The sequence below is a fragment of the Fusarium subglutinans genome (assembly GCF_013396075.1).
Source record: "Fusarium subglutinans strain NRRL 66333 chromosome Unknown NRRL66333_c0000088, whole genome shotgun sequence".
Taxonomy (NCBI): domain Eukaryota; kingdom Fungi; phylum Ascomycota; class Sordariomycetes; order Hypocreales; family Nectriaceae; genus Fusarium; species Fusarium subglutinans.
Genome location: NW_023502151.1, coordinates 141829 through 167122, shown reverse-complemented (window position 1 = coordinate 167122; position 25294 = coordinate 141829). Strand labels below are relative to the sequence as shown.

General features: G+C 49.4%; 7 protein-coding genes across 7 annotated transcripts; 2 read left to right on the top strand and 5 right to left on the bottom strand.

The window, feature by feature from the left end:
• Positions 1 to 557: 557 nt before the first annotated feature.
• FSUBG_7134 (exoglucanase type C) lies at positions 558 to 2232 on the top strand (the record flags this gene model as incomplete). The annotated part of the gene is made up of 3 exons (XM_036685407.1): positions 558 to 1166; positions 1230 to 1796; positions 1861 to 2232. The coding sequence occupies 3 exons, from the start codon at positions 558 to 560 to the stop codon at positions 2230 to 2232; spliced, it is 1548 nt and encodes a 515-aa protein (XP_036537397.1).
• Positions 2233 to 3157: 925 nt separating this feature from the next.
• On the bottom strand, positions 3158 to 4783 carry FSUBG_7133 (HXT3-low-affinity hexose facilitator; the record flags this gene model as incomplete). The annotated part of the gene is made up of 3 exons (XM_036685406.1): positions 3158 to 3557; positions 3613 to 4351; positions 4405 to 4783. The coding sequence occupies 3 exons, from the start codon at positions 4781 to 4783 to the stop codon at positions 3158 to 3160; spliced, it is 1518 nt and encodes a 505-aa protein (XP_036537396.1).
• A 2797-nt stretch (positions 4784 to 7580) lies between these two features.
• FSUBG_7132 (GAL4-like transcriptional activator) lies at positions 7581 to 9771 on the bottom strand (the record flags this gene model as incomplete). Its single annotated transcript, XM_036685405.1, has 6 exons — positions 7581 to 8460; positions 8691 to 9065; positions 9182 to 9412; positions 9468 to 9568; positions 9625 to 9644; positions 9702 to 9771. The coding sequence occupies 6 exons, from the start codon at positions 9769 to 9771 to the stop codon at positions 7581 to 7583; spliced, it is 1677 nt and encodes a 558-aa protein (XP_036537395.1).
• Positions 9772 to 12819: 3048 nt separating this feature from the next.
• On the top strand, positions 12820 to 15796 carry FSUBG_7131 (purine utilization positive regulator; the record flags this gene model as incomplete). The annotated part of the gene is made up of 4 exons (XM_036685404.1): positions 12820 to 13050; positions 13113 to 13620; positions 13675 to 14416; positions 14467 to 15796. The coding sequence occupies 4 exons, from the start codon at positions 12820 to 12822 to the stop codon at positions 15794 to 15796; spliced, it is 2811 nt and encodes a 936-aa protein (XP_036537394.1).
• Positions 15797 to 16163: 367 nt separating this feature from the next.
• Positions 16164 to 18191, bottom strand: FSUBG_7130 (uncharacterized protein; the record flags this gene model as incomplete). The annotated part of the gene is made up of 1 exon (XM_036685403.1): positions 16164 to 18191. One exon carries the CDS (start codon positions 18189 to 18191, stop codon positions 16164 to 16166), a length of 2028 nt encoding a protein of 675 aa, XP_036537393.1.
• A 1277-nt stretch (positions 18192 to 19468) lies between these two features.
• Positions 19469 to 21359, bottom strand: FSUBG_7129 (molybdenum cofactor sulfurase; the record flags this gene model as incomplete). Its single annotated transcript, XM_036685401.1, has 5 exons — positions 19469 to 19673; positions 19729 to 20150; positions 20201 to 21111; positions 21170 to 21287; positions 21357 to 21359. The coding sequence occupies 5 exons, from the start codon at positions 21357 to 21359 to the stop codon at positions 19469 to 19471; spliced, it is 1659 nt and encodes a 552-aa protein (XP_036537392.1).
• Positions 21360 to 22768: 1409 nt separating this feature from the next.
• On the bottom strand, positions 22769 to 23615 carry FSUBG_7128 (cytosolic Cu Zn superoxide dismutase; the record flags this gene model as incomplete). The annotated part of the gene is made up of 2 exons (XM_036685400.1): positions 22769 to 23298; positions 23348 to 23615. The coding sequence occupies 2 exons, from the start codon at positions 23613 to 23615 to the stop codon at positions 22769 to 22771; spliced, it is 798 nt and encodes a 265-aa protein (XP_036537391.1).
• Positions 23616 to 25294: the final 1679 nt, after the last annotated feature.

Sequence of the window (25294 nt, the reverse complement as noted above, 5' to 3'; positions counted from 1 at the left end):
ATCGTGAGTGCAGCCTCTTCGGAGGCCAAACATTGCTCTCCTTCGGGAACTGCGGACCGGCCTACTCGTCCTCTTTGCTACTGTAGGTATTCATCGGGCACTTACCGTACGCCACCGGAGGCTATCACGGAGATCGGCTCAGGAACTGCCCCCTGCAGTCACCGTACCCCGTTGTGGCTCTACTCAACAAGTCTCCGCTCTGGAGGCATGCCATGCCATGCTTTGCCTGTTATCACCAGGTGAGACATCACTGGCTCAGCAAGGTTCTTCTTACCTTCGTACTGTCCAAGGGCATGCGGCCCGCGACCCGATTCTCTCCTGAAGCTACGAAAATGGAGCCTCATCGGTATGGCGGCTTCTCTTGATGTTGATCACTCCTTTCTTTCAAATCTGGACATGGATGAAGGGGACGATCTTCTAAGATCCAGGTCTTCTTGTTGACGAGTATATAACAAGCTCGCTTTCCCAATTCGAATCAAACTCACCACTCCTCACTCACCCACAACTTCTTCAGTCAACTCAGTCTCATCTATCCAACGGTCTAGCTTCACTTCACAATGTATCGCATCGTCGCAACCGCCTCGGCTTTTATTGCCGCTGCTCGGGCTCAACAGGTCTGCACTTTGACCACCGAGACCAAGCCTGCCTTGACCTGGTCCAAGTGTACCTCCAGCGGCTGCAGCGATGTCAAGGGCTCCGTTGGTATTGATGCCAACTGGCGATGGACTCACCAGACTTCTGGGTCTACCAACTGTTACACCGGAAACAAGTGGGACACCTCCATCTGCACTGATGGCAAGACCTGCGCCGAAAAGTGCTGTCTGGATGGCGCCGACTATGCTGGCACCTACGGAATCACTTCCAGCGGCAACCAGCTCAGTCTTGGATTCGTCACCCAGGGTCCCTACAGCAAGAACATTGGCAGCCGAACCTACCTCATGGAGAACGAGAACACCTACCAGATGTTCCAGCTTCTGGGCAACGAGTTCACCTTTGACGTCGATGTCTCTGGTATCGGCTGCGGTCTGAACGGTGCCCTCTACTTCGTCAGCATGGACGAGGATGGTGGCAAGGCCAAGTACTCCGGAAACAAGGCCGGAGCCAAGTACGGAACTGGTTACTGTGATGCTCAGTGCCCTCGCGATGTCAAGTTCATCAACGGAGTTGTAAGTATTAACCTAGACAGAGCATGATTGCAGGTTCAGGAAAGACGCTAATCAGTAGTCAAGGCCAACTCTGATGGATGGGTGCCCTCTGACAGTGATGCTAACGCCGGTGTTGGTAACCTGGGTACCTGCTGCCCCGAGATGGATATCTGGGAGGCCAACTCCATCTCCACAGCCTTCACTCCTCATCCTTGCACCAAGCTCACGCAGCACTCTTGCACTGGCGACTCTTGCGGTGGAACCTACTCTAATGATCGATATGGCGGAACTTGCGATGCCGACGGTTGTGATTTCAACGCCTACCGCCAGGGCAACAAGACCTTCTACGGTCCTGGATCCAACTTCAACGTTGATACCACCAAGAAGATGACTGTTGTCACTCAGTTCCACACGGGCAGCAACGGAGCTCTTTCTGAGATCACCCGTCTGTATGTCCAGAACGGCAAGGTCATTGCCAACTCCGAGTCCAAGATTGCAGGCAACCCCGGTAGCTCTCTCACCTCTGACTTCTGCACCAAGCAGAAGAGCGTCTTTGGCGATATCGATGACTTCTCTAAGAAGGGTGGCTGGAGCGGTATGAGCAATGCTCTCGCTTCCCCCATGGTTCTTGTTATGTCTCTCTGGCACGACGTAAGTCCTACGCAACCCCCAATTCATATCCGAAGTAGGAACACATACTGACTCCTCTCTACAGCACCACTCCAACATGCTCTGGCTCGACTCTACCTACCCAACCGACTCTACCAAGGTTGGATCCCAGCGAGGTTCTTGCGCTACCACCTCTGGCAAGCCCTCCGATCTTGAGCGAGATGTTCCCAACTCCAAGGTTTCCTTCTCCAACATCAAGTTCGGTCCCATCGGAAGCACCTACAAGAGCGACGGCACCACCCCCAACCCCCCTGCCAGCAGCAGCACCACCACTGGTACTTCCACTCCCACCAACCCCCCTGCCGGCAGCGTCGACCAATGGGGACAGTGCGGTGGCCAGAACTACAGCGGCCCCACGACCTGCAAGTCTCCCTTCACTTGCAAGAAGATCAACGACTTCTACTCCCAGTGCCAGTAAAGGGGCTGCCGAGCTCCCTAGCCATGAGACTGAGAAACGATGTGATGAGTGGACGATCAAGGACAAGTGCGTGGATGAGATGGACTTGATGTGGGAAGACAGGGGTTGGCTTTCAGTTTTCCGAGTACTTTGTGCTCTTCTTTTGCCCTTCGTTTGTCTCGCGCAATAAAAAGCGACCTTTGCCCCTATTGTTATATAAATCGGTAGAAAATAGTTACAACTGTCGTTATCAACCTATCTCTTACTCGACTCGCTTTGAAATTTGTGTATGAGCAGCTGTTCTACCGACCATCCCCCTCCCAAGATAATCTATGGCTTTTTGCAACGCACTTTTGAATCCAGGTCTCGGCAAGAAACGATGGATGTGGCCAAGAAAGGCATGCAATCCCGTCGACAAGACAATGTGGGAACACAACATAATAGACCAAGATCTTGGAGATAATATTGGTATTGCCAACGTCGACTCTAATGTATGGATAATGCTTTCCTACTCCTTGGCGTAGTGTAATAACGCGTTGGATTGTTTTAGGCTGAGAACGAGCATCTTATCTTGTTATGTAGATATTCGAGAGTCTTGGGCTATACCTTAGGTTTTGCTACAGATGTATTTTGGATTTTCCATATAGATAATGCTGTTGAGTTAAAAGAAGCTTGGAGCCCAACGCGAAGACAATGACCCCCAGTGTCGACTTCAAGAAATGATGTCTGTCAACTAACATGTTATCACACGATTGGGATTGGATATGCCACTTTCTGTGTACTGGACTTTTTCCGGGGATCGTAACAATGTCTCCATATCTCAATGTATCCTTATATCAACAAGGATGTCTAGATAGATACACGACTAAAACGATTGCTTTCCACATCTCGAATTCCTAGATGCAAAATTATCCTAACTCAAAATCCTCCATCAATTACAATAGATTTAAACAGACTCGCGCTTCTTCTCGCTCTGTTGGATCTCAGACCCGTCCTTGAACTCCTGGGTCTGATGCTGAGCAGTGTCAACACCGAGCATCTGGGCACCCTTCTCAGTGTGATCGACACCACCGAAAACAGTATCCATGTGCTCAAGAGAGATACCCTTGGTTTCAGGGACAAAGAAGAACACAAAAACGACGAGCAGGATGTTGACGGCAAAGAAGAAGAAGAGGCACTTGAGGCCAGTCTTGGCCAGGAATGTTGGGAAGAACTGTTGGAAAATAGTGTTGGCCACGTTCTGGCATTGAGAGGCCATACCGACGGCCTGGGTTCGGACGTTGGCGGAGAAGACTTCACTGGTCCACATCCATACACCGGCACCCCATGAGGGCTTGTAGAAGAAGCTACGGGAATATGTCAGTGTGCGTTCAAGAAAGGCCAAGAAGTAAGAAGACTCACATGAAGAGGTAGAGCATGACAACAATGCCAATAGCAGTGGGCTCGGTCTTGGGAGTGGGAGTAGCGAGGCCGATAACGGGAACAATCAACATGCAGAGAGCCATACCGGCGGCACCGACCATGAAGAGCCATCGGCGACCAAAGCGATCGGCGGTCCATACAGCGTTCAAAGTGAATAGGATACCCATGGTGGCCCACAAAGCGTTGATGAGGTTGATCTTTTCAGTCGAAGTCCAGACTTGCTTGTAAATGGAAGTGGAGTAGGTGTTGAGGGTACCCTGGCCAGTGAGCTGCTGGCCGACATTGAGGACAACTGCAATACCGAAGCGCTTCCTGATAGAGGGATCCTTGAAAAGGGCGCGGTATCCAGGGCTGATGGCCTCCTTCTCGTACTCGATAGCAGCCTGGATAGCCAGGACCTCATCCTCAACCTCCTCCTCAGTGTCACGGATACTTCGAAGGGCGGAGCGGGCAGCGTCGATCTTTCCCTTCTTGATAAGGAAACGGGGAGACTCTGGCTGGAATGGGAGCAGGATGATGACAATGATGGGAACCATGATCTGGAAGATAACAACCATGCGCCAATCCCACTCTCCGAGCTTCTCTCGGTTCTTGCCGCAGGCGAAGTTGATCCAGTAAGCAATGAAGGCACCGACCGAGTAGAAGAGTTGCCAAAAGGTCATGACCTGACCTCGAATCTCAGGGGGGGATACTTCACCGATGTAAACAGGGCCAGCAGCTGGAGGGAGTCAGTGACCAGTTCACGGGAGCTGGTGAAAGTATACAACTTACTGAGAGCGGTGCCCTGGCCCATGCCGATGAGGACACGGCCGAGAATGAAGACACCGAGCTTTCCCTTGGGGGCAAAAGCCTGGATGATAGCGGCGATGATGGTGATGAAGCAACCAATACCCATACCGGCACGTCGACCAAGCCAATCAGCCAGGGGGCCACCGATGAAGAAACCACTAACGATAGCACCGATAGTGTAGCATGTGTTGATGAGACCAACAGTGTAACTGTCATTCTTGAGGTCGAGGTTGAACCAGTTCAGCCAGTTCTCCGAGGCCTGGAGAGCGTTGAAAACACTGGAGTCAAAGCCGTAGAGCGTCATGCAAGACGCAGCTACCATGGCAATGAACCAGTTGTAGACTCTGGTCTTGCTGGGCATGTTGGCGGCGGTGTTTGGCCCTGAGCCTTTCTTTTGTCGGGTGTCTTTTGTCTAGAAGTGCCGATTATATGACTCAAAAAGAATGAGAAAGGTCGGACTCAAGAAGAGGCAGAGAAGAGAATGAGGATAGTGGGACGAGGAACAGAAGAGAGAAGGAGTGAAGATGATGCTTCCCTTGCTATCTTTTTATCTTTGAGATGAGGAAGGAACCCCCAGAGGCTAGAGCCGTCTTTCTTGCCCCCAGACCCCAGACTATGTCTTTCCTAGGTTAACCCCAGACGACCTAACCCCAGGATGCGGTTGCGGTTGCGGTTTGCGTTGCGGCTACCTATGGATGGTTTACGGACGGATACACCTTCCCCACCCCATGTAAGTCTCTAATTGTGTGTTGCAACAATCTGATGTCTCAATGTGAAGGGCCGAACTTGCTTTCTGTTGCTGCTGTGTCCTGAAATCTTAGCTTGACTAACTGTTCGGCAGTAGAGGCAGCATTTTCGCCCACCATTCACGCTCGTCACTCGACCCCTGTTACTCGACGATAAGGCAGTTGAGCATGCATACATATCAGTTTCATGTCCTCTTATCGAACGTTGAGAATTCGCTTAATTATCGTTGTTTCCACTTTTCTAGCACTGAGTTGGATCCCATCAATCATCCCATCGTTGAGCCTTCACAGTTCAAACCCCCCGCAACTATTGAACGACTTAGCTCAAGATCGGAACCCCCAAAGTTGCATCCTATTCCCCCACGATTCATCTACCATGAGTCTAAAGAATAGAATTCAGTCCAATGTATCAAAAGAAGACTCCCTTAATTAGACTTGTGATGCTACTGTGCCGTGCCGAGTTCCGTTTGCCCAGGTCGCTAACCCCTGTCATGCCCTCCACCGGCTCGGCGCCTCTGTCAGTTTTGGGTGGCATGCTTAACGCCTGTTGGAGCAATTTCTTCCTGGCTTTCTCTTAGACCTCGACTCTCTTAGGAATTGGCTTCCTTGGGGGAGTGGAGAATGGGGGGAATGTCTTTTTGCGGCTGATGATGGCCGTACCGCGTGGCCAGATGGCAGGGCATCAAAAGCTACGATTGGTGGAATATTTAGGGAAATCATTCCTCCGTCAGAAATAGTCAAAATTTAACTCTGCCCGTGCTAGACCCGTTCTGAGCCAAGCTCCTTGGTCTCCACCTCCACGATTCACCCGTGCGGAGTAGACCGCTTCACGTTTTCCTGGATCTCTTCCCCGCATTGGATTTGCCTTGGATATGGAGAAGAATCTCGGGGAGAAAGCAAATAAAGATAAGCGGTTATTGGGAAGTGATTACTCCGTGATCTTTGGTTTCTATCTATCTGAGTCTGATGGCACCACATCACCTCTGCCTTTGACAGTTGAGTCTGTCTGAACAGCACAGAGCGTCAGACAACCCCGAAACCCAAGACTCGAGGGTCCTCCAACTTGACAACGACCTCATGGATGATGGATGTAGGTAGTAGACCTGGTCAAAGCGCCGCACGGTTTGGTCGACTCCAAAACCGAACCACATAGCTCCAGCTCCAGCTCTTGCCAAGACGCCGACCCCTTATTCAGCCCGATCTTACACCCTCTTCCAAGTTGTCATATTGCATCTTGACCATACCGCTTAGATGACAACGACAGCATACCACACCATAAATCTCAATGCCAAGTGCGATCAACCCAGGGTCCCGAGCGCCACTGACAACAGACCTATGCTTCCTTTGTGTAACGGCGACGCTGTGTTCTACCTTGCAAGTGCTTGGCCTTTGCAGAGTACCGAGTAGCTACCTACGCTTCACAGTTTCCCTCTCCTTGATAGCAGCTCAGTAAAAACTAACTGACTCTCTGGCGAGAGTACGTTCAACATAAAACCAAATCACGCGGCTCCTATGTCCGGGGCGGGGTCGGCCGATTGCCAGATAAATGATATCGAATACTATACGGTATTTCTGCCTTGACTCCATCATTCCAACTCCGAATGACAGCATTGTCACCCCAAACTTTGCATCTATGCCCACCGCTTATACCCTGAAGAGAATGCACAATTGCTTTCGGCTAAATTCGAATCGATGCAGTGGTGTTCATCATACTTCCCTAATCTCAGCCAATAGGTTGCCTTACGATGTTCTAGTCGAGGGTCCTAGTCGCAGAGTCACAAAAGGCATTGCCAGTCTAAAATAGGTAGACTACCGATTCAATCCTTTCAATGAACTCACGCACTATGAGCCATCCTGATTTGAAAAGAAATCATCCTCCTAGTTATTGAGTCTCGATTCACACCAGCCATAGGTTTCCCTGTCCACAGCTGCCCAACAGACATCGAGAATATTACAAAGTCGAAACCTCTTGTCTGGCCTATTGCATAACCCTACGAAGATATAAGTAAGAACTGAGATTATGTGCCACTTTGGCATTGTTTGAATCGCAATGTTCATGAGTATGTCCATACCCAATTTCCTTGTTTATAACTTCGAGTCTCTGGCTTATGCGGTCTGGCTGACCTACATCAATAAAATTGCAGACTCCAGCTCCTCCACAGCATATTGAACGAGGTATAATACACTGCATCTCCGAACAGCAGGAAGTTAGGCTTTAACTCTACCAAAAATCTAACCCAAGAGTCTTGGCCTGAAGCGAGCGTACTTTGGAGCTAAGCATGACGAATGTTTCTTCTATCATCTCCCAACCTCCGATTCTGGGATGTGTTATCAGGAGTCGCCACCGTGGAACATTTGTGTAATATCAATTCCTCCCCATGGCATCTCCTTGGATTACTGTGAGCCTTATTTTTAAAAACCAGCCTGAGTTTGGGGTGGTATACCTCTGCCCTGATACTGTAATTGGTACTGTTCTCTAGCAGTATCACGTGCTTGCCTTCGCCTCGAAAGTCGGTCCACCATTTCCTGGGATATCATACCAAAGCTTTCTCTCCAGGTTGAGGCATCTGCCCAACGGTCTCCATAGGTATCTAATGTCTGTGAGACCTTATCGAGACACCTCAAGCTGCGATCAAGGTTATCCTCTCCATTCATTCCTTGGGGTTGCAATCGTCTTGGGAGAGGAGGGGCAGGTGCAGCACCCGGACGAGAAATTGGAATTGGAACCGGCATTCCCGAAAGAAGCATATCTTCTGCATCTCTTAGAACCGCGAGGAACTGATTCGCCATAAAATAGACCCTCAACACGTCATGGTATGTATAGAACCCGGAATTTTGTGCACCATGTGCTATCTCGTGGACAGTGTCAAGGTAGGCCATCGAGTGTTCAAAAATCAGGATACGGTTATAGTCGGTGATGCTGGGTGCCCTCGCCGAGGGCGCAATACAGTAGACGTAGCTATACCTCAGCTCCTGGTCGAACAATTGTCTGATTTCAGGGGCCAGATTTGTAGGCAGAGTGTCTTGCCATTCGCGCATATCAAGACACATTTTCCAAATATAGGAGATTGGATCCTGCAGAGGGACCGAACCTGATTGGTACAACTCCTGATACCAATGGGATTGCGCTCGCCGGAGTTGAAAGAGCAGCAGAGCAGGGTCTGCGGGCCGGGGACCGGTGATGGGACCTGACGCAGAACTCTTTCTACCGTTATTAGATGCCTGAGGAAAGGCGACATTAACAGTGTCATCAGTAAACGAGAACGTCCGCGCATGGACCATACTGATGGCACTAAAGTGTAGGTTAGCAGGTGCGGGCTTGGTCACAAAGAAAGGGTTATAGAAACTTGCCGATCAAGAGCATAGACGCAGTAAAAGATTTTGCGTCGCATGTCCAGAGACGCTTTGTCAGGGACAGAAGACAAAGGAGGGTCTTGGTGGAAACCTAGGTCAACTATCGCACGAGCTGTGAAACCTATCAAATGCCAGCTATCGAAGTGGGCAGGGTCCAACATGGCATACTGCGTCAAAAGAAGAAGCGACTGGATTTGCGTCACGTATCCAGGGGTGAGAGCGCCATCAGCATGATTCATAGCTCTGGACGCATACTCGAGGCCAGTAAGATAGTGTGTGTCCTGGCTACGTTTGCTTTGGGCTGTAGAGCCAATGGCAAGGACCATGTACACCATCCAGTAGTCCGAGTCTTTGATAGTCCGGGTATCTTCTTGATATATGTCGTCAAGAGCAGTTAAAAGTGAGGTTTCCGAAAAGCAGGGGAACAACGAATAGACGTTGTCCATGTAATGCTGGACTAGCACATGGGCAGTTTGCCTTGGAGGCAAGCGGGCTTGGTCAGACTCTGGAAGGGCATCGTTCGTGGTTGCCGCCAAGACAAGTCTAGCAAAAGTCATGTTTGTTGATATAGGTTCAAAGTCTCGCGTTGTCGCATTGACAGAACTTTCGAGGCATATTAGCACCACAATCAAGGACTTGAGTTGCTGTTTAGTACTTACAGAAAGCCAAAGTCGGATACAAGAGAGTTGACATCAGAAGTCTCCCGCTTTTGCGCCGCTTTGCGATGTATAGCGGCGCGAATGAGCGCCAGAGAGTCTCTACGGTCCATCTGTTGCACATTAAAGGCCGATGCATCCGTATCATGGAGTGCAACGGATGCCTTGCGTGATTTTGCAAACTGAAGCCGTTTTTCAAGCTTCTCTATGCGTAATTCCAAGGCCGCCACGTAACTGAGCACAAAGATTAGATCGGCTGTCGCTCTCAGAGGCCAAGTTATGGACCAACCTTCTCTCCTTGCCTCGAGCGAACTGGTCGTTTGCTGCTGAACACTCATTTGAACGACCAGCCTTTTCGCAGGCTGTACAAGCCGGTAGTTTGCCATCACACTATATGATATTAGCCACTGTCCGCAACACATGAGCCGCAAGCTGGTTGTTTTTACCTTGACTTTGGCAGCGCGGCCTTATACATAAAGTCAGTCAGCAAACATGGTCCCTCGAATACAGGTTCACTACTTACACCGAGAGCAAGCGGACACTGGCCTTGACACCCTCAAAAGCGGGTTGTGAGAGAAACTCGGACGTGGCATGTTTTCAATCCTGTAGATGCCGATCTAGCACAAGGTACCGACGACAAAAGTCCTGAAGGACTGATATTGCGGAGTGTCCGTGAGATCAACTACAATAAGCGTAACGAATAGAGCCTGACTGGAGATAGTAGTTGCTGGGTGAAGTCTGGGGTAACAGTTCGTTTCGAGCGTCGTCAAATTTCTCCACTCGGAAGCGGGACAATTTAGACCACGAGGACCAGGTTGGTTCCAGGAGTCAGTGGATTGACCTGTAATCTAAGCCGTTGACTCTGGTGATGCAAAGAGATTGTAGTTGGCCTTTGAAGAATCTCAAGGAGGCTGACCACAACGTGAAGCGCAATCAGGAAGGGGCGTGGGAAATGGGCGCGGTCTTGTGCAGGTAGTCAATCCACTGTTCCGTGGCGTCGTTGGCTAGTTCTTCTGAGTGGACGGTTGCGGGACAATGATCCAGGAATGGACTTGAAAGAACTCGATGCGTCGATAACGCGTTGTATTGGGGTTTCAGATCTCTCTTTAAGTTTTTGGAAAGGACAGGCTCAGATGATGACGGGAGGGAAGTGGCATCTCAACCGCAAAACATGGCAATGTAGGCAGTTTTGTTGATAACAAAGGTAATAATAAAGTGCTATTGTCTCATCGAGTCGACTCGTGTCGCTCGAGTTGTTCGGGCGGGGCGGGGCAACAAATGTGGGTGGATAAGGTAGAGAATAGATGGCGTAGTGCGGTTATACAGCGGCACAAATGACGATTAGCAAGAGGTACAGATTCTATTATGTGGTCTGTGATGAGCAAGTTTAGTCTTGAAGAACGTTGCTATTCCTGACGGTGGTAATAGTTGTTGTTATTATATATCAAGAATGTCAGCGGCATGAGTGTAAGGAAGAAAAAAGATAAGCGCGAGCCTCCATAAGTGTACGAACAGTTCAGTTGTTTATTATTGGCAAGTAAGCTCATCCCAGTTAAACAAGCACCCTACCTCGGTTGATGATTGTCAACTCTATTCATCAACCCCAGAACAACAATTAGGGTCAGTGATGAATGACCCCCCGAAGCCTGATTATCTAATATACCAACTCCCATTCACAAATTTCCCTGTTTACAAAGGTTCCAAACTCTATCATATGCTGTCTTATTATGCCATCTTAAGCCACCGGAATGCAGAGTTGTAGATCCAGGGCGAACTTGGGATACGACGAATCTAAGACGGACGGGCCGGATTCATTTCCCCGATGCACGCCAGTTCAATACTATTACTTTAAATACTGCCGAATACTTTAGTCCATGTGCCTGTGTACGTACTTGGCTTGTAGAATACTGTGCAATCGTAACTCCCTTCGATCTCAGACACGCCAACGTTTGTTGGTTTTAAAACTATATGTTTCTCTACTTGACTGAAACTCCCATGCTTGGACTGGCGACAAGCAAATGCTATAACATTAACGACTGAGTAGCAGGTAAGATTGAATTTTGTATTGACTCAAAACAAGGCATCAGATGTTGAACCAAGGATGGGAGCATATAGCAAGGTTTTGTCGCTTATTTATCAACCGATAGAGGCGCCAACAGACTTCGAGGCTAAGTAGGATACCTGCATTAGCGGGTCTCGTGAGTAAGGCGTCCAATCCATGGCAGATGAAAACAGAAGAAATCATGCATGCATAGTAGGTACGGATAACTACTAAGGTATTCGTCCGGCTGGAGAAGAATCATTTCCGCACGGTACTTGAGTATCGAGCTCACGTTCCGCGACCCATAAATTAACACGATGTGACACTGGAGTGGGCTCTATCAGATTGCGGCAGATGCCTGAATCTATAACAGGGAATCGTATATGGATGGGTCATTTAAGGTACGTGTTGTGTTGTGTTGTATTGTGAGGGACTTCCTGAACATCCATATTTGCGCGACATGTCATTGCTGACACGAGTATCACGTATCGTTCTTTGTGCGCGCGCCATCTTCCAATGTCGCATATGGCTTCTCGGCCACATGATCCATGCGAAATGCATGTCCTGGAATCAAACGTTGAAGGTCCCAGAGCGGGCTGACCGAACAATAAAACCCATCACAATTCAGCACCTGTCATTCAAGGATCTGCACTAATAGAGGTTAAGACTAGTCCTGTCGAGGTAAAGTCAATTTTCGTCCACCTTATCTGGGGCCCGGGGGGAGGGGGGGAGGTTTCCTGTAGTTAGTTATGCTGAAACATTCATCACTCAGCCAATAAGTTAATAATATTGCCGCCGAGTTGTCAAACAGCTCGTGACTTCTGGTACTCATCAAGAACCTTATCGTTCTAGCGGATCCAAGCATAAAAACAAACCATGGTCTTGTGGTTTAGACCAGCGAAACATCGGTGCTAATGTCTATTCTACTGCAGCCAGCTATTTTCTCTCAATTTTCACCAGAGGCCCTAATTCTCTAGGTCAACTTACTAAGGCATTGGTGATGATGCGTTGACATACCTGACCCTGACCCGCCCAGCCTTCTGTGCCGCTTTCAACTCCAGTGGAGGCTTTGAATTTCTCAGGGTCTTGTTAGCGAGCATCGACCTCGAACAGTTTCCCCGCTATTGTAACCTCGTTTGCCCTGGACGCTTATTAGGCGTCGCAAGAGTCAAGCAGCCAATCAGCAATAACTAGCTTGCCCATCGACCTGTTGCCTTGCCCCTCGTTTCCGCGTCGTCGAAGAAATGACCTGCTTTGGCGTACATCCATCCATACCTCACCTGGGTAGGTACCTACCTACCTTACACAATCACTTTGCCTGTGTCCTCTGCCAAATACTCCCACAACACAAGCGCCTGACCAATATTATTCAGTCAACCAGCGGTGATGTTGCCATCAGCATATACACCCCTTAACATCGCGGATTATCCATAAACACTTCATCGTTTTGGTTCAAGACCCCGGCCCGTTCCTGTGCCTTGTTTGCTTTGTTTCTATTCCTTCCGTGCGTGCGTAACCGTGCCTCTCAGCGCAACAGCATCGGATGCCTGCGCGCGACCAAGTTCAACATACCTCATAGGCGATTGCGCCAATATATCCAATGGACCCGGCAGACATCTTCCGACAAGGCTTCGGCCAAGTCGCTCCCCGCCAGAATCCCGTCTTCATGGGTCACCCTCAACACCACATGGTCCAGTTCCAGCAGCAGCAGCAGCCGCCACCTCCGCCGGCCTTCAGGAAACCTGTACAGCAGACCGACGAAACTTCGGATGGCGACGGCTCGAGTCACCGCATTGCCCACACTCTGACTGCTTGCTGCCGTTGCCGACAGGTACATATCATCTTGGTGCAACTCTATCTATACTGAGCTACTGCTAATGTATTCCTACATAGAGGAAAACTCGATGTGATCCAACTTTGCCCCGCTGTTTGCCATGTGAAAGATCCGGATCGACTTGCGAATACCTCGATGCAGCCAAAGGTCGCAAGATCAACAGGCATTATGTTATTAGGCTACAAGACAAAGTCAGGCAACTCGAGGCCGAGCTTAGCCAATATACTGACGACGAAAATGAGTATCCTACAAGTAATGAGGATATGGTACGGCCCGGCGGAATGGTTCGTCTGAATGGTGGTGATGAGACCCCGCGATACCTAGGACCCAGTAGCGGTATTGCAATGACACGCCTTCTTATGGAGCAAGCGAAGAGATACACGGATTCCAAACGCATCTCCGACCTCATTCCCAGTGTCCGCGCCAGACAAGCTCGTATGCAGTCCATACAAATGACGGGGCCTTCGGCAAGGAGAAAGAGTTACCCCATGATTAGCCAGCATCCAGCCGAGAGTTTGCCAACAAGAGCCGTTGCAGATAAGTTACTGGAGATCTTTAACCAGAAAGGTAAGCCTAAATCCTGTTCTGAGCTACTCCATTAGAAATGCTAACTTATGGAAGCCCAACTCTTCTGGCCTGTTCTTCACGAAAAGGATCTTCTACAGGATTTGGATGCGGTCTACAATAACGACACTGATCCGTATCGGCTTTTTATTATTAGAATGCTTGTAGCCATCAGCTTACAAAAGCTTGACACCCAGTACGCTGGTTTGGCAGACAGCTACTACTTGGCAGCAATGCAATTGTTCGAAGACGTTGTCCGCCCCAAGGATCTCAAGACATTGCAATGTCTTGTGCTTCTCGGAGAATATTCGCTTCTCACCCCTACAAGGACGCCAATCTACTATGTGATCGGCCTGGCAGCTAGAATATGCCAGCAGGAAGGACTAGCGAGCGAGAAGACTATTTCTACAGGGTACAACATGGATGCCAAAACAATCGATATGAGGAGGCGGATTATCTGGACTGTCGCCGCGATGGAATATGGCTTGGCGCACAGTATGGGTAGGCCCAACAATTTTGCGACAGGCGACGACCGGCTAGACGTCGAATTTTTCGCAGCGGTCGACGACGACAACATCACTGACCAGGGCATCCAGCCGGGCCCTCCCAGTGAGCGTAAACTTGTTGCCATTCATTTCTACAGAATGAGAATGTGTCAGGCCGAGATCCGAAGGGCTTTGTACGAGAAGAAGAAGGATGAACCAAAGAACGACTCGCACCCTTGGTTTGCAAGGATTGAGAAGATGAACAAAGAATGGCTAGATGCATCTCCCACAAGCCCCGATTGGTGCAAGCCTTGGTATGTCCCCCTCCATTTTATTGCTCTCTGTGTCTAATGCGATCCGATAGGTTCACCGGCAGGTATCACCAGATGAGGATATTCATGTATAGACCCTCTCCGCAGATCCCAAAGCCATCATCTCGTGCCGCGGCGATTTGTTACGAGAGCGCAGCGTACATCATCCAGCTCAATGCTAAGCAGATGGGAAGTGGCGCAGATCTCACCTGGGTTTTCCTTCTTACCGTGAACATGTCCCTCAACACACTGTTATGGACGGTTTCGTATCCAGAGGTGCGCCGAACGCATCCCCGTCATGAGGTTGAAACCCTCGTTCAGACTTCTATGGAGGTTTTGGATCGTTGTACAGAAAGATGGCCCGGGACCGCATCCGCCTCGCAACTTTACTCCATCTTCTCGAAAGCTTGTTTACAGGGCTACGACGAACGCCCAATTACGGGGCAGGCAGCCGGTTTCTTCACTACGCCCCCTTCCTTCGCGGACCCCAACTCGCCCGAAGCCTTCCAGAACCTTCAACAAGTCCAGGCCCCGTATCAGAACCCACCTCAGTTCAATCACGTCTTCAACTCACCACCAGAGGCCATGAATGCTTACGCCTTCGATCCCAACTTCCCTCCCCCGCAGCCGAGCTTCAGGTCTAACTCTATCTTCTTCAACCCTGCGAGCAATGAACCCACAGGGCGAAGATTCTCATACTTCCCACCCGACTTTATGCAGCCTGGCGAGACCATGATGGATGACCCAACACCGCCAGCCACCACGACCCCTGAGCAACATATGACATCGCCTCCGGATCACATGTCAGAGCAATTGCCAACTCCTCCCGACAGTATCCCCACCGGCAATATGACAACACCAACCCCTAGCAACACTTTATCGCCCTCAAACACCCTGACAGCCCATCCTACACCTATTATGCAGCATGCTTCGCCAGCTGGAGTTTCTCTGATGCCCGTGCAAACGAACATGTCCCCTCCTATCAAGATTGAACAATCTCAGCGTGGGCCCACGTTTGTTGTGCCTCAAAACTCACAGGCTGCACCTACTCAAAGGCCTCTACCAACCCCAAGCGGTATTGGCGATTGGTTCTCGCCTCCTGCTCCATTTATTTCCCCGTACGCTTTTAACAACATGAGCAACAGTTTCTTCAACGATTCCATGGCGAATCCTGGGAACTATGGCGATATGTCAGGCTCTGGTCTTGGGCTACAGAATATTCAAGGCGGGAATGCCCCTCCTCAGTTTGACTATGGCTTTGCTAGGCAGGGTAGCCTTACACAGTCTCAGCAGCTTGAGTTGATGAATGTGCTTGAGACCGAGGGGATGGGGGACATTGATGCGTTCCTCAACGGGGGGAACATAGCTAACAGGTGGTATTAAGATTATTGCTAAATATAAGATAGGATAGAGTGAATTTAGGCAATGGATTGGTTTCACAGGATATGTAAGCATGGGCGGCGTTTCTTGGTTATAAAGCATTAGACATTGTCTGCGGAAGGACGCTTGAATTATAGACCTGCTCCTGTTTCGAGTCTTGATTTATGCTGTATGAAATCCATTGGTCATGAAAAGTCCCGCCCCGAGACCACTTAGTGAAGTACACAAAAAAATTATCTTTCAGATATCAAGCTTACTCTTCATCATATAAGGCTCCCGCGAACAGGGGCAGGCAATATGCCAACTGAGTGGCAAGAAGTGTCAACCAAATAAATAGGGGGTTAGCAAAGGGTAGTTATAACGGCCCAGTTTATTTTTCATCTTTAAGGCTCATCTTCTCTAGAGGAACAGCCTCACTTGCCCTGCTGACAGGCTTCTTGGTACGCTTCTTGCGTCGCGTGGTGCCAGTGACGGGGGGTACTTTCTCTACCCACTGTCCGATAAGGCTAGCCCTCACACTGCAAAGGGGGTAGTCGTTGCTATCTTCGTCAGACCATCCCTTGAGACCTGAATTGTTAGTAGATGTTGCATTGGATGAAGAGCCGTTGGCAGCAGCGGCTGTTGCTGCACGTTCTCTCTCATCGCGCTTCTCTCTAGCCATAAGGGACGCACGGAAGGTAGCATCATCACAGACTCGCTCATCATTAAGGGCTTCGTAGACTCGCTGGTTGTGTTCCCGTTTGAGCTGTCGCTGCTTATCTGCCTCACTCGGTACGGCTGGTCTAGCGTTGTCAGGTCCACCATTGATCAGAGATGCGGCGGCGGCGGCGGCTTCCTTGCGAGTAGTACCGATGTGCATCTTTGTGGCATTCTGGGGGAGGGTATCGTATAAGAACGGGAGGGGCGCAGGTATGCACAAGGTCTCCCAGGAGGCGCTGAGCTGTAGCCAGTTATCATCGGCGCGGCGGAGAATTTCGACCCAGTCCGACCGAGCAGCAGAGCGACTAGGTTGGAAGACCGGATAGCCATCGGCGATACGGATCAGCCTTGCCGCCATGTAGGTGTGGCGTTGAAGCTCCTTGGTCGAAGTTTGGGCTAGGCAGTGGCAAAGGAGAAGGGAGTGAAGGGCGTCGGCCATAAGGGGGTGGTAGGTCGACCATTCGCATGTCTGGGGCATATCAAAAAGCGGTGTTTTGCCATTTGAGTTTGTCACCTCTTGGCTAGGATATGGAGGGAGATCTGAAGGGGGGACGGCGGCGAAGAGTTCCGAAATGGCGTAAGTGGTATGTGGCTCGAGAGAGGATGTGGCCTCAGAAGGGCGAGGATGGCGGCTGCCTTTTGCGGAGGAATTAACTCGATCATTAAAGTCCTTTGCGAGGGAGGATGGCAAATTGGGCGCGTACTCAAAATGTGACATAAAGGTGAGAAGGTCTCGAATTGCCAGTCTTGCATACTTCTTGACAAGCTTCCGCGCTTCGGTCTGTTCACGGAGAGACTTTTCTTCCATCTCTGGCGACTTGCGGCCACTGACTTCTGGATCAAAGGCGTCGTCTGGGCTATGCGAATCGGGATGCCCACTCTGGCTCTGACTTGTCGGGATGCCATCTTCGATATGCTGACATGCCACTGATAGGTACGCCGCGCCACGGAGGAATAACAGTTGAGATTCCAAACCACTCGGTTGCTCTTTCTCAGATGGGATGATGTCCTGACGCCATCGTCTACCCCGATGTGAATACTGGGACTCTAGTTCGTCGCCACTGAGTCGATGGGGCTGTTGATGTATTCGGCACACTGTGAGAGCGGCCGTCAAGTCGTGAGCTGCGCCTTCAAAATCCTCCTTGAAAGTTTTGACGATTGCACGCGTTCGGAGGGCTTCGCCCTCGTTGGGCCTCTCGGATATGATGTCTATCAAGGGCTGGAGACTAGTAGACTCTGCCAACTGACGCGAGGGTATTTTCTCATGAAAGAAATGTACATATTTGGCATCTAGATCCTGTGGGTTACGCAACAGCACCAGCGCCCCGATCTCGTCAATCGGTGAAGCACCCTGCATTGTTGCAACGCTGCAAGCAATTTCATCTAGATGGTATGCACGGCTAAGCTTCTGGCTTGCCTGCTCTCTCATCCGAAACTTGCGCTCACGGCTCAACTTTGTCCCATGTCCTGGCCCCGTCATTCCCAACACAGACATAGGAGATGCGCCGGGTAGCCCACCATGGACGTTAGTCAACACGGGTGAGGCAATGTCACTAGCAGCTCTCACGGCAAGATTGGTGGCTTCGTCGACGAGACGGCGAATCTTCAGTAGGTCATAGAGGACGGCAGGGTCAATAGGGCACGGCCGGGGGGTATTGTAGTTGATGTTGGCAATTGTTTCGAGGATCTCGATAGGCATTTGGAGCCACGGACCGTGGAAAGCGGATATGTATCGCCAATGCCTAAGGTAAAGCGTCAACGCCGTAATCGAATGGATCGCAAATGGCCACTTTGCAAGAAAATCAGCGGCGCATAACCAAACCTACTTGTTCCGGCAAATATTAATGGTCTGGAAAGACGAAGACGAGGAAGAAGAACCATCCTTGGACTTCTTTGGTTTTTTCTCTTGACCCCCTCCGTTTGTGTCCATAGTATTCGAGGTTTGTGGATGCGTTTGCAAAGCGTTGTCCAGGGTCGCATTCTGCCCCTCACCACCAGGACTTTGATTGCCTTTTTTCTTTGCCATATTTGGTACTGAAATCGCGGCGTAGGCGAAAAGCACGAGCAGATGCCTTGTGCGCTGGTACAAAATCTGGGGACCCTCGAACCGGCTTGATCGCAGACCGCAATGTGTAGATCGATCAAGGGTGTATTCTGGTATGGAAGACGTGGGGTAAGTGTAAAGAATCCAGTTGCGGCGATTGCATGAGGACGAGGAAAAGGCTAAGAAATTTCGACTATATTGATGTTGGCTGGGAGAAAGCTCTGAGATAAGGATTTTGTGGTCCAAAAACAATAAAATCGTCGGACTGCTATTGTGCTCGAACGCAAGCAATTGTCATGTTTTTCTGTAGAAATGTAGAGGTGGTTTGGATATGATGCAAATCACGTGAATGGAAGGCAGAGCTGTGAAGTCGCTGGGGAAGGTGCTTCATCGATAAGCGAAGGTACAGCCAACAGCAATCTGGGATGGAAGCTACCTTACATTTCCTTAGTCAAATTGAAAATATGGATCTGAGATCTCTTACAAGTGAGTGTGCCAGTACTTAAGTGTCATTATTAGGCTGCCTCCCTCGCGAAAGGTCATGCTCAGAGATCTTTTAGTTAGGTCTTGTCTGATCGTCTTTTCTTTGAAAGCTCTTGTTCCACGAATGTGTTATCCTAGCGAGATGAAAGCGATTACAAAGACGGAACTTCGCTACAATTCTGTGACTGTTGGATAACTAAAGTCAGCGCGGCCAACATGTGTTCTTTGTTATTTCTCGGAAATATAAATCATTAACTTAGGTAGGTTAGGAAGTGATTAAGGTGTATGTGACTATAAATATTCCCTTCTGAGACCTATCCCCAGCGGCTTGTGTGGACAAATACACAAAAACCATCCCCTTTCACACAAAGCTCCCTGACGCACACAGAACTCTTTAGCTAATTCCTCATGAAAATTCAAATAAGCATCAAGCTCTTCCAACACATCCGTTAACGCCCATATACAAGGTCGCGCTCACTAAACTCCTTTTCGGATGTGAGATAGGGGAACTTCTCCCGTAGCGGTAAATCCTTTGCTGTTCCGAGTAACCGTGGTATTGGTGCGCTTTTTGTGAGGAACTCGTTGGAAAAAAATGATATTAAGGCCTGTATATCTCGCTTCGTCGTCATGGGACCGAGACTCGCGCGAACGATTCTGCCTCTGTCAGTTGACGAATTCCATGATTAAAGAAAGGTATGGTGAAACTTACCCTGTTGGCTTATTATGAATGACTGCCATCTCACTCGAACCACAGGCGTGTCCGCTTGAGAAGATCCTGTCCCATTCCCAGTCCTCATAGTCCAAGGCTTTAGCGACACCACCAGGGCAGCAAACGCCTGAAGCATAATCGTCAGCAATGTTGACACGAATCCAGATGAATTCCTTACCTCCTGCTCGTATGTATACTCCAGCACTATTGGCAAGCTTCTCTACTTCCGTCCAGGGGATATATTGGCCATCTTCTTTCATAATGCTGAAGGCAAAAGTTGGCCCTTGAAGTGAAGGATCGCCATACATGAATGGGCTATCAACATATAGCTCGATCAACGGAGATCCGTTTCGGTGCTTCAGTTCCACGAGACGCTCATATAAGTAGCGAGCGAGATAACAGCAATGACGGGATATCATATCCTGGACCAATCGTCAGTTAAGCTCAATTTTAAAGTGCCATGACGACTCACCATTGAGCCGTAAAGCCTTAGGTGTGTATCAATAGCTACTCCAAGCGCCAAGATACTGTGAAATGGCAGTGTGCCATCCTCGACACCTTCATGTATATCCCATATTTTGTGCATATCCCCCAGCCCGGGAACTTTCTTCATAACCCGAGAATCTTTTGAGGGGGATAACTGAGCAATTGTTCCTCCGCCAAAATATCTCCTCAGGTTCAGTATATGTCCTGATGCCCTCCTGACAACCAATGCTCCCAAATCAGGGAAACCAAATATCTTGTAAAACGAAAGGCAAGTGAAGTCGGGTGCATCAATCGGATCGTGGAACAGGGAGCTGAGGGAGCTAGTCATAGCGAGAGCCGCAGCATCGAAAAGGGTATAAACATTTCGAAGCTGAGGGTGTTGCCGTATTCTTTTCGACCAGTCCTGTGGCAACCGGCGTCCACTTAGATTCGACTGGCCTGGGTATGCGAACAAGCCCAGACTGGTCGATTTTCCACTTCGGGACTGGCAGCTGAAAGGCCGCGAGATCCATTCTTCAACACTCTCATCATCTTCGAAACAATGATAGTCCCCTGACGTAAGTGCGCGAACCCCGATAATACTCGTGTGGGCTTCCTTGTGACATCCATACCAGAAACCTTTGGTCGGGGTCTTCTCTCCGATGTCCCGAAACGCGTCAGCAACTAGCTTGATAGCAGACGTGGCATTGGCGACGAAGACCAGGTCGAAATACTTTGGATCAGCACCAACGAAATCAAGAGCTTTTGCACGGATATTATCCACCATATCACCCGACAGCTTTGCCGGGAGATTCTCTGAGTGCGGATTGCCCCAGAGGTTACCAATCATTGCTTGGGAGAAGCCGGTTATAAGTGATCGCGCATATATGGTAGCTCCTCCATGATCAAGATAAGCCCCTGTAAGTAAGCGTCAGCGGATCTGGGGATGAAGACCCAAGGAGTGAGACTGGCACACCTTGTGCCATGTTGGGATACTCGTATTCTCGGAAATCCTCAACCGATGAGTTGTATTCCATGTCTGGAGAACGTATATCTCGCTCTGAACGATGTTCGAGCGCTGTATTTGTGTCTGCCTGAGCACATAGTCAGTCTCATTCTCAAGATCGACAGATTGGTGGCTCTGGATTACAAAGCTGACGCACCATGACTGAGGGGGCCATAGAGGCAGTTGATTGACTAGCAGTTGTGTTTGGCAAGGGAGAAAGACTTTCCCGAGTATTAACGGAAGATGAGACAGTCTCGGAAGATAAACAATTGTTCATCAACGATAAGAACCATCGAGATCGGTCAACAAGTACTTTAATTGACTTTGCAAGCAAGGAACCATGGTCAAGGGATATCCGGGGACAAGTCACCACCTGGCTCACAGCCGCTCACCAACCAGAATCAATATATGACACAACTCTGATCTGATCAGCCCGGTTCCTCGGCTTGGCCTGCATCTGTATCTGCACGTCCAAGCTAGGGCGGTTTCTCCTTCTGAACCTTTCCATGTGATAGAACATTCCCGAACTGAATATAGTCAGCTACCCAAGGCCAAATCAAGGAAGCAATGCTGAATACAGTAACAAGGGTCTGAAGACTCTTCAGCCAGAAGCTGCTTGACTTCTCAAAGGTTGAGAACCTTGCACCTTGCCTGAATGTTGACTGATGCTTTTCATGTTGATGAGCTGAACAGCCTGTGTTCCAGCTGAAAGAAGAGATGGATGCAGCTAAAATCCTTTAGCTTGGCTGGTCAGCTCTAATGATTCTTACGTGCGCTAGGGCCGGGCCTCAACAACCATGATTTGGGGGCAGAGGTGCACTAAAATAGAATGCAGGAGATCCATGATGCACAATCCCAGTCTCGATGCGAGCAGGGGTGGAAGAGAGTCCGGAATCTTCTACAGCAATCGACTGATACCACTACTCAACAAATAAACAAGAAATAGTGCTTATTGTTGGATGTTAATGCCTCATTATCGCATCTCTCTTATGAAGCATGGTTTGTCCTTGATTATTGAAAGCCCTGGACAAATGAATTGATAACTTCGGTGGAAAAGTACAGCTACCCTAAGCTTTCTCACAACGAATCTGATAACAGTTAGTGAAAGGTCAAGGGGTTTCACAAAGGTCCCTATCAAACTAAGGGAATGGAACGAGAGCCTCCGAGACTTCCATTTAAGAACTGGATCAGCATTTCTTCTTGTACGTACCTTGATAGTATCAACTCCATGACATCCACAAGAAACAATGCCTAACTCAATAGGCCAGTGATAACGAGCATATCTGCGCTGTATACTACTGGTTACCGACCTAATACCCCTAACGGCCGACTTGCATTGATTTTCACCGAGACATGCGCCACAATCGTAAAAGGCAGATTTCAAATAGGATTCTTTTTTATTATGCCTGCTTGTCAACAAAATAGAACACCCTGCAGCTCCTATCAATCAAGCTTTGTTCAAGGGAACAGCAATCTGCTTCCAGACAAGACAGAAACCTTCAAGTTTTTCTTCACGAACTGAACTGAAATCGCCCCTCGCATCGAGTACAGTTTCATCATTAACTCCCCTCACATCGCAAGAATGAATGCAAAGACACCAGCTAGGGCAAGGTTGATCGGGAGCGTAGCAGACGAGGCACCGTTGGGGCTAACAACGCTAGTCTCAGTAGAAATAGGCTTGCCGCCAGTGCTAGTGCCTGTGCTTGATGGAGTAGGAGTGTTCGTCTCAGGGTTGACAGTCTCAGTCGGAGTAGGGAGGTAGGCTGGGGCAGTGTAGTTCCCGTCGATAACACCTGGGTTCAGGTTAACAAAGTTGGCGCATGTCAGACGGGTCTTGTTGGCATAATGAAGAACAAAGGACCGGTTGCCAAAGTAGGCCCCGATGTCTTCTTTGGTGGAGGCATAGTAGTCGATGTAGTTGGCTGTGAAGGGGTCGCTGGTGATCTTTCCATGCTTTCCACTGTTGTCTCCAACCTGACAAGAGGCAGGTTTCTCAGGGTCACAGGGAGGCTCCTCGCCACGAGCGAAAGGGTCGAGATGGGCGAGAGTGGCGGTACAGTTGCCATTCTCGGGAACAGGTTCAACGTGGATGTGGTATGCTATGGCAAAGTCAGCTACAGTCTGGCTGAGCGATAGTCGAACAATTACTGAAGGGACCTCCCTCCTTGGGAAGGTTGCTGAACTGGACCTTGAACTGGACGCCGTGTCCATCACTCGGAGCTTCAGCCTCGATAAACCCCTTGACGTTGCCGTCGATTGCGGTATCTTTGAAGAAAGGCTCCTTGGGAAGGGTAGCCTTGTATTTGACACCAATAGGGTTGTCGTTGACTCTGAGAGCATCGTGAGAGTCATCCTGGCCAGCAACCTGTCCGGCAAGCGCCGAGAACAGGACGGCCACGATAGCTTGAGTGCGCATTTTGAGTGAGATTGTAAAGCTGTGCAATTTGTGTTGTGTAGGCAATGCTGTGTGTAAGGCAAGCAAAGCAGGTGCGACTAAAGACCGTCGAGGCGAAGTAAAGTACTAAGGATCTCGATATTAAAAGAATACGAGCGAGTGAAATGAAATGACCACTAGGGCCCGACAGAATTATTTAGGTGCTGAGGCTTGCTCAAAAGTGAATCAGCGGATCCAGACTTAGGTAGGTTGAGATGAGATGATGAACGGCAGTGACATTGACAGTGGCAGTGGCAGCCGAAGCTATATATAGCGTGGGCGCTGAAGCTTGCCAAGAGCGTCATCACTACCTATGCGATAATCCCAGAGGAATAAATGAACATGGATTGGCCAAAACGTAAACAGCTCTCAGTGCAAGGCTACAAGCCGCATAAACGAGGAATTGCTAAAGTCCCCATTCCGTGTTGGGCAAAGCCTGGTCTGAATTTGTGCAGCAACCAGCAACCAAAAAGAGGCTCTTTACCTCCATTCCCAACGAATGAATTGCCTAGCAAATAACGCGGGGGGAGAGACGATCCATTCTGGGCCCGGTAGCAAGCAATAGTCTCCCTGTGCCGAGATATCAGTCCAACGATTGGTGGCTACAGGGGACAGCCCGTATTCACGAGCGACGTGGCTTGGGCTTTGCTTGTTTCAACGGACACGGCGCCATGCGTTTGTTCACCTTTTGATTCAACGGCTATGACGGCCAAGCACAGCGTGGGGTATCAGCGGACATCTCAAGCCCTCTGAAAAGACTGAAAGCTCTTCGGCACACGGAACCCCGTGTTTGCCAGGAGGGGTGCTAAGGATGGTGCATCGCTGACAGGCGACAGACAGCCAACAAGCAACAAGGGAGGAGGGCTGCGTAACCTCACACGGCGTCTAAAAGCAACATCCATCTTACTAAGTCCAGGCTTGGGATCTTGCTGCTTATGTCGCTGTTGCACAACAAGCAAAGCGTGTGCGTAATGATGGCATCACAAATTTCCTTTTAATGAGATGCTTTCAACTTCCGAGCCTTGGTATTGCCTCATTAGGGCCACTTATCTAAAGACTCTGACAAAGCCGTCATCCGACGGAATGGAACCCTCCATGTAGCTCTCTTGATTAGTATCGTAGTTTGGCGATCATAAACATGGCGCTTGCATGTTTTATATTGTTTCGTTTCGTTTCGTGTTGAGCTCTGGGCAGATGTGTGCCTGGAGCTATTGGACCGTAAAGCACAGAGCTCAAATGCCAAGGTCCTCCAACACACCAATAGGTACATTTCTGCTATACGGAGTACTACATAGTACTAAGGTACCTATAGCAGTCAGAGGCTTACCCTTTTTGGTAGGCCCCAACGTTAGGTAGTAACCGCCATGCGGCCATCCAATGCTTATTACCTACACTACCACGAGACAGTCCAATTAACCTCCTCCATGATCAAGAACTACAGAGAAATAGTTACGCAGTTTTAGTGGTCATGGCTAGACCACACACTTTGTTGGTTGTATCTCGGGTTTCAGAAGTGTTCAAACTGCACGCCATGATTGTGGTTGCCTCTCGTCAGCCAAGATAGTACATAGCTCAATTTCGATGTTACACTTCTGAGCCCGAATTCCGGCTTGAGGAAGATCAGTCAACTATTCTTTCGGATTTCGCAATGTTCACAACCT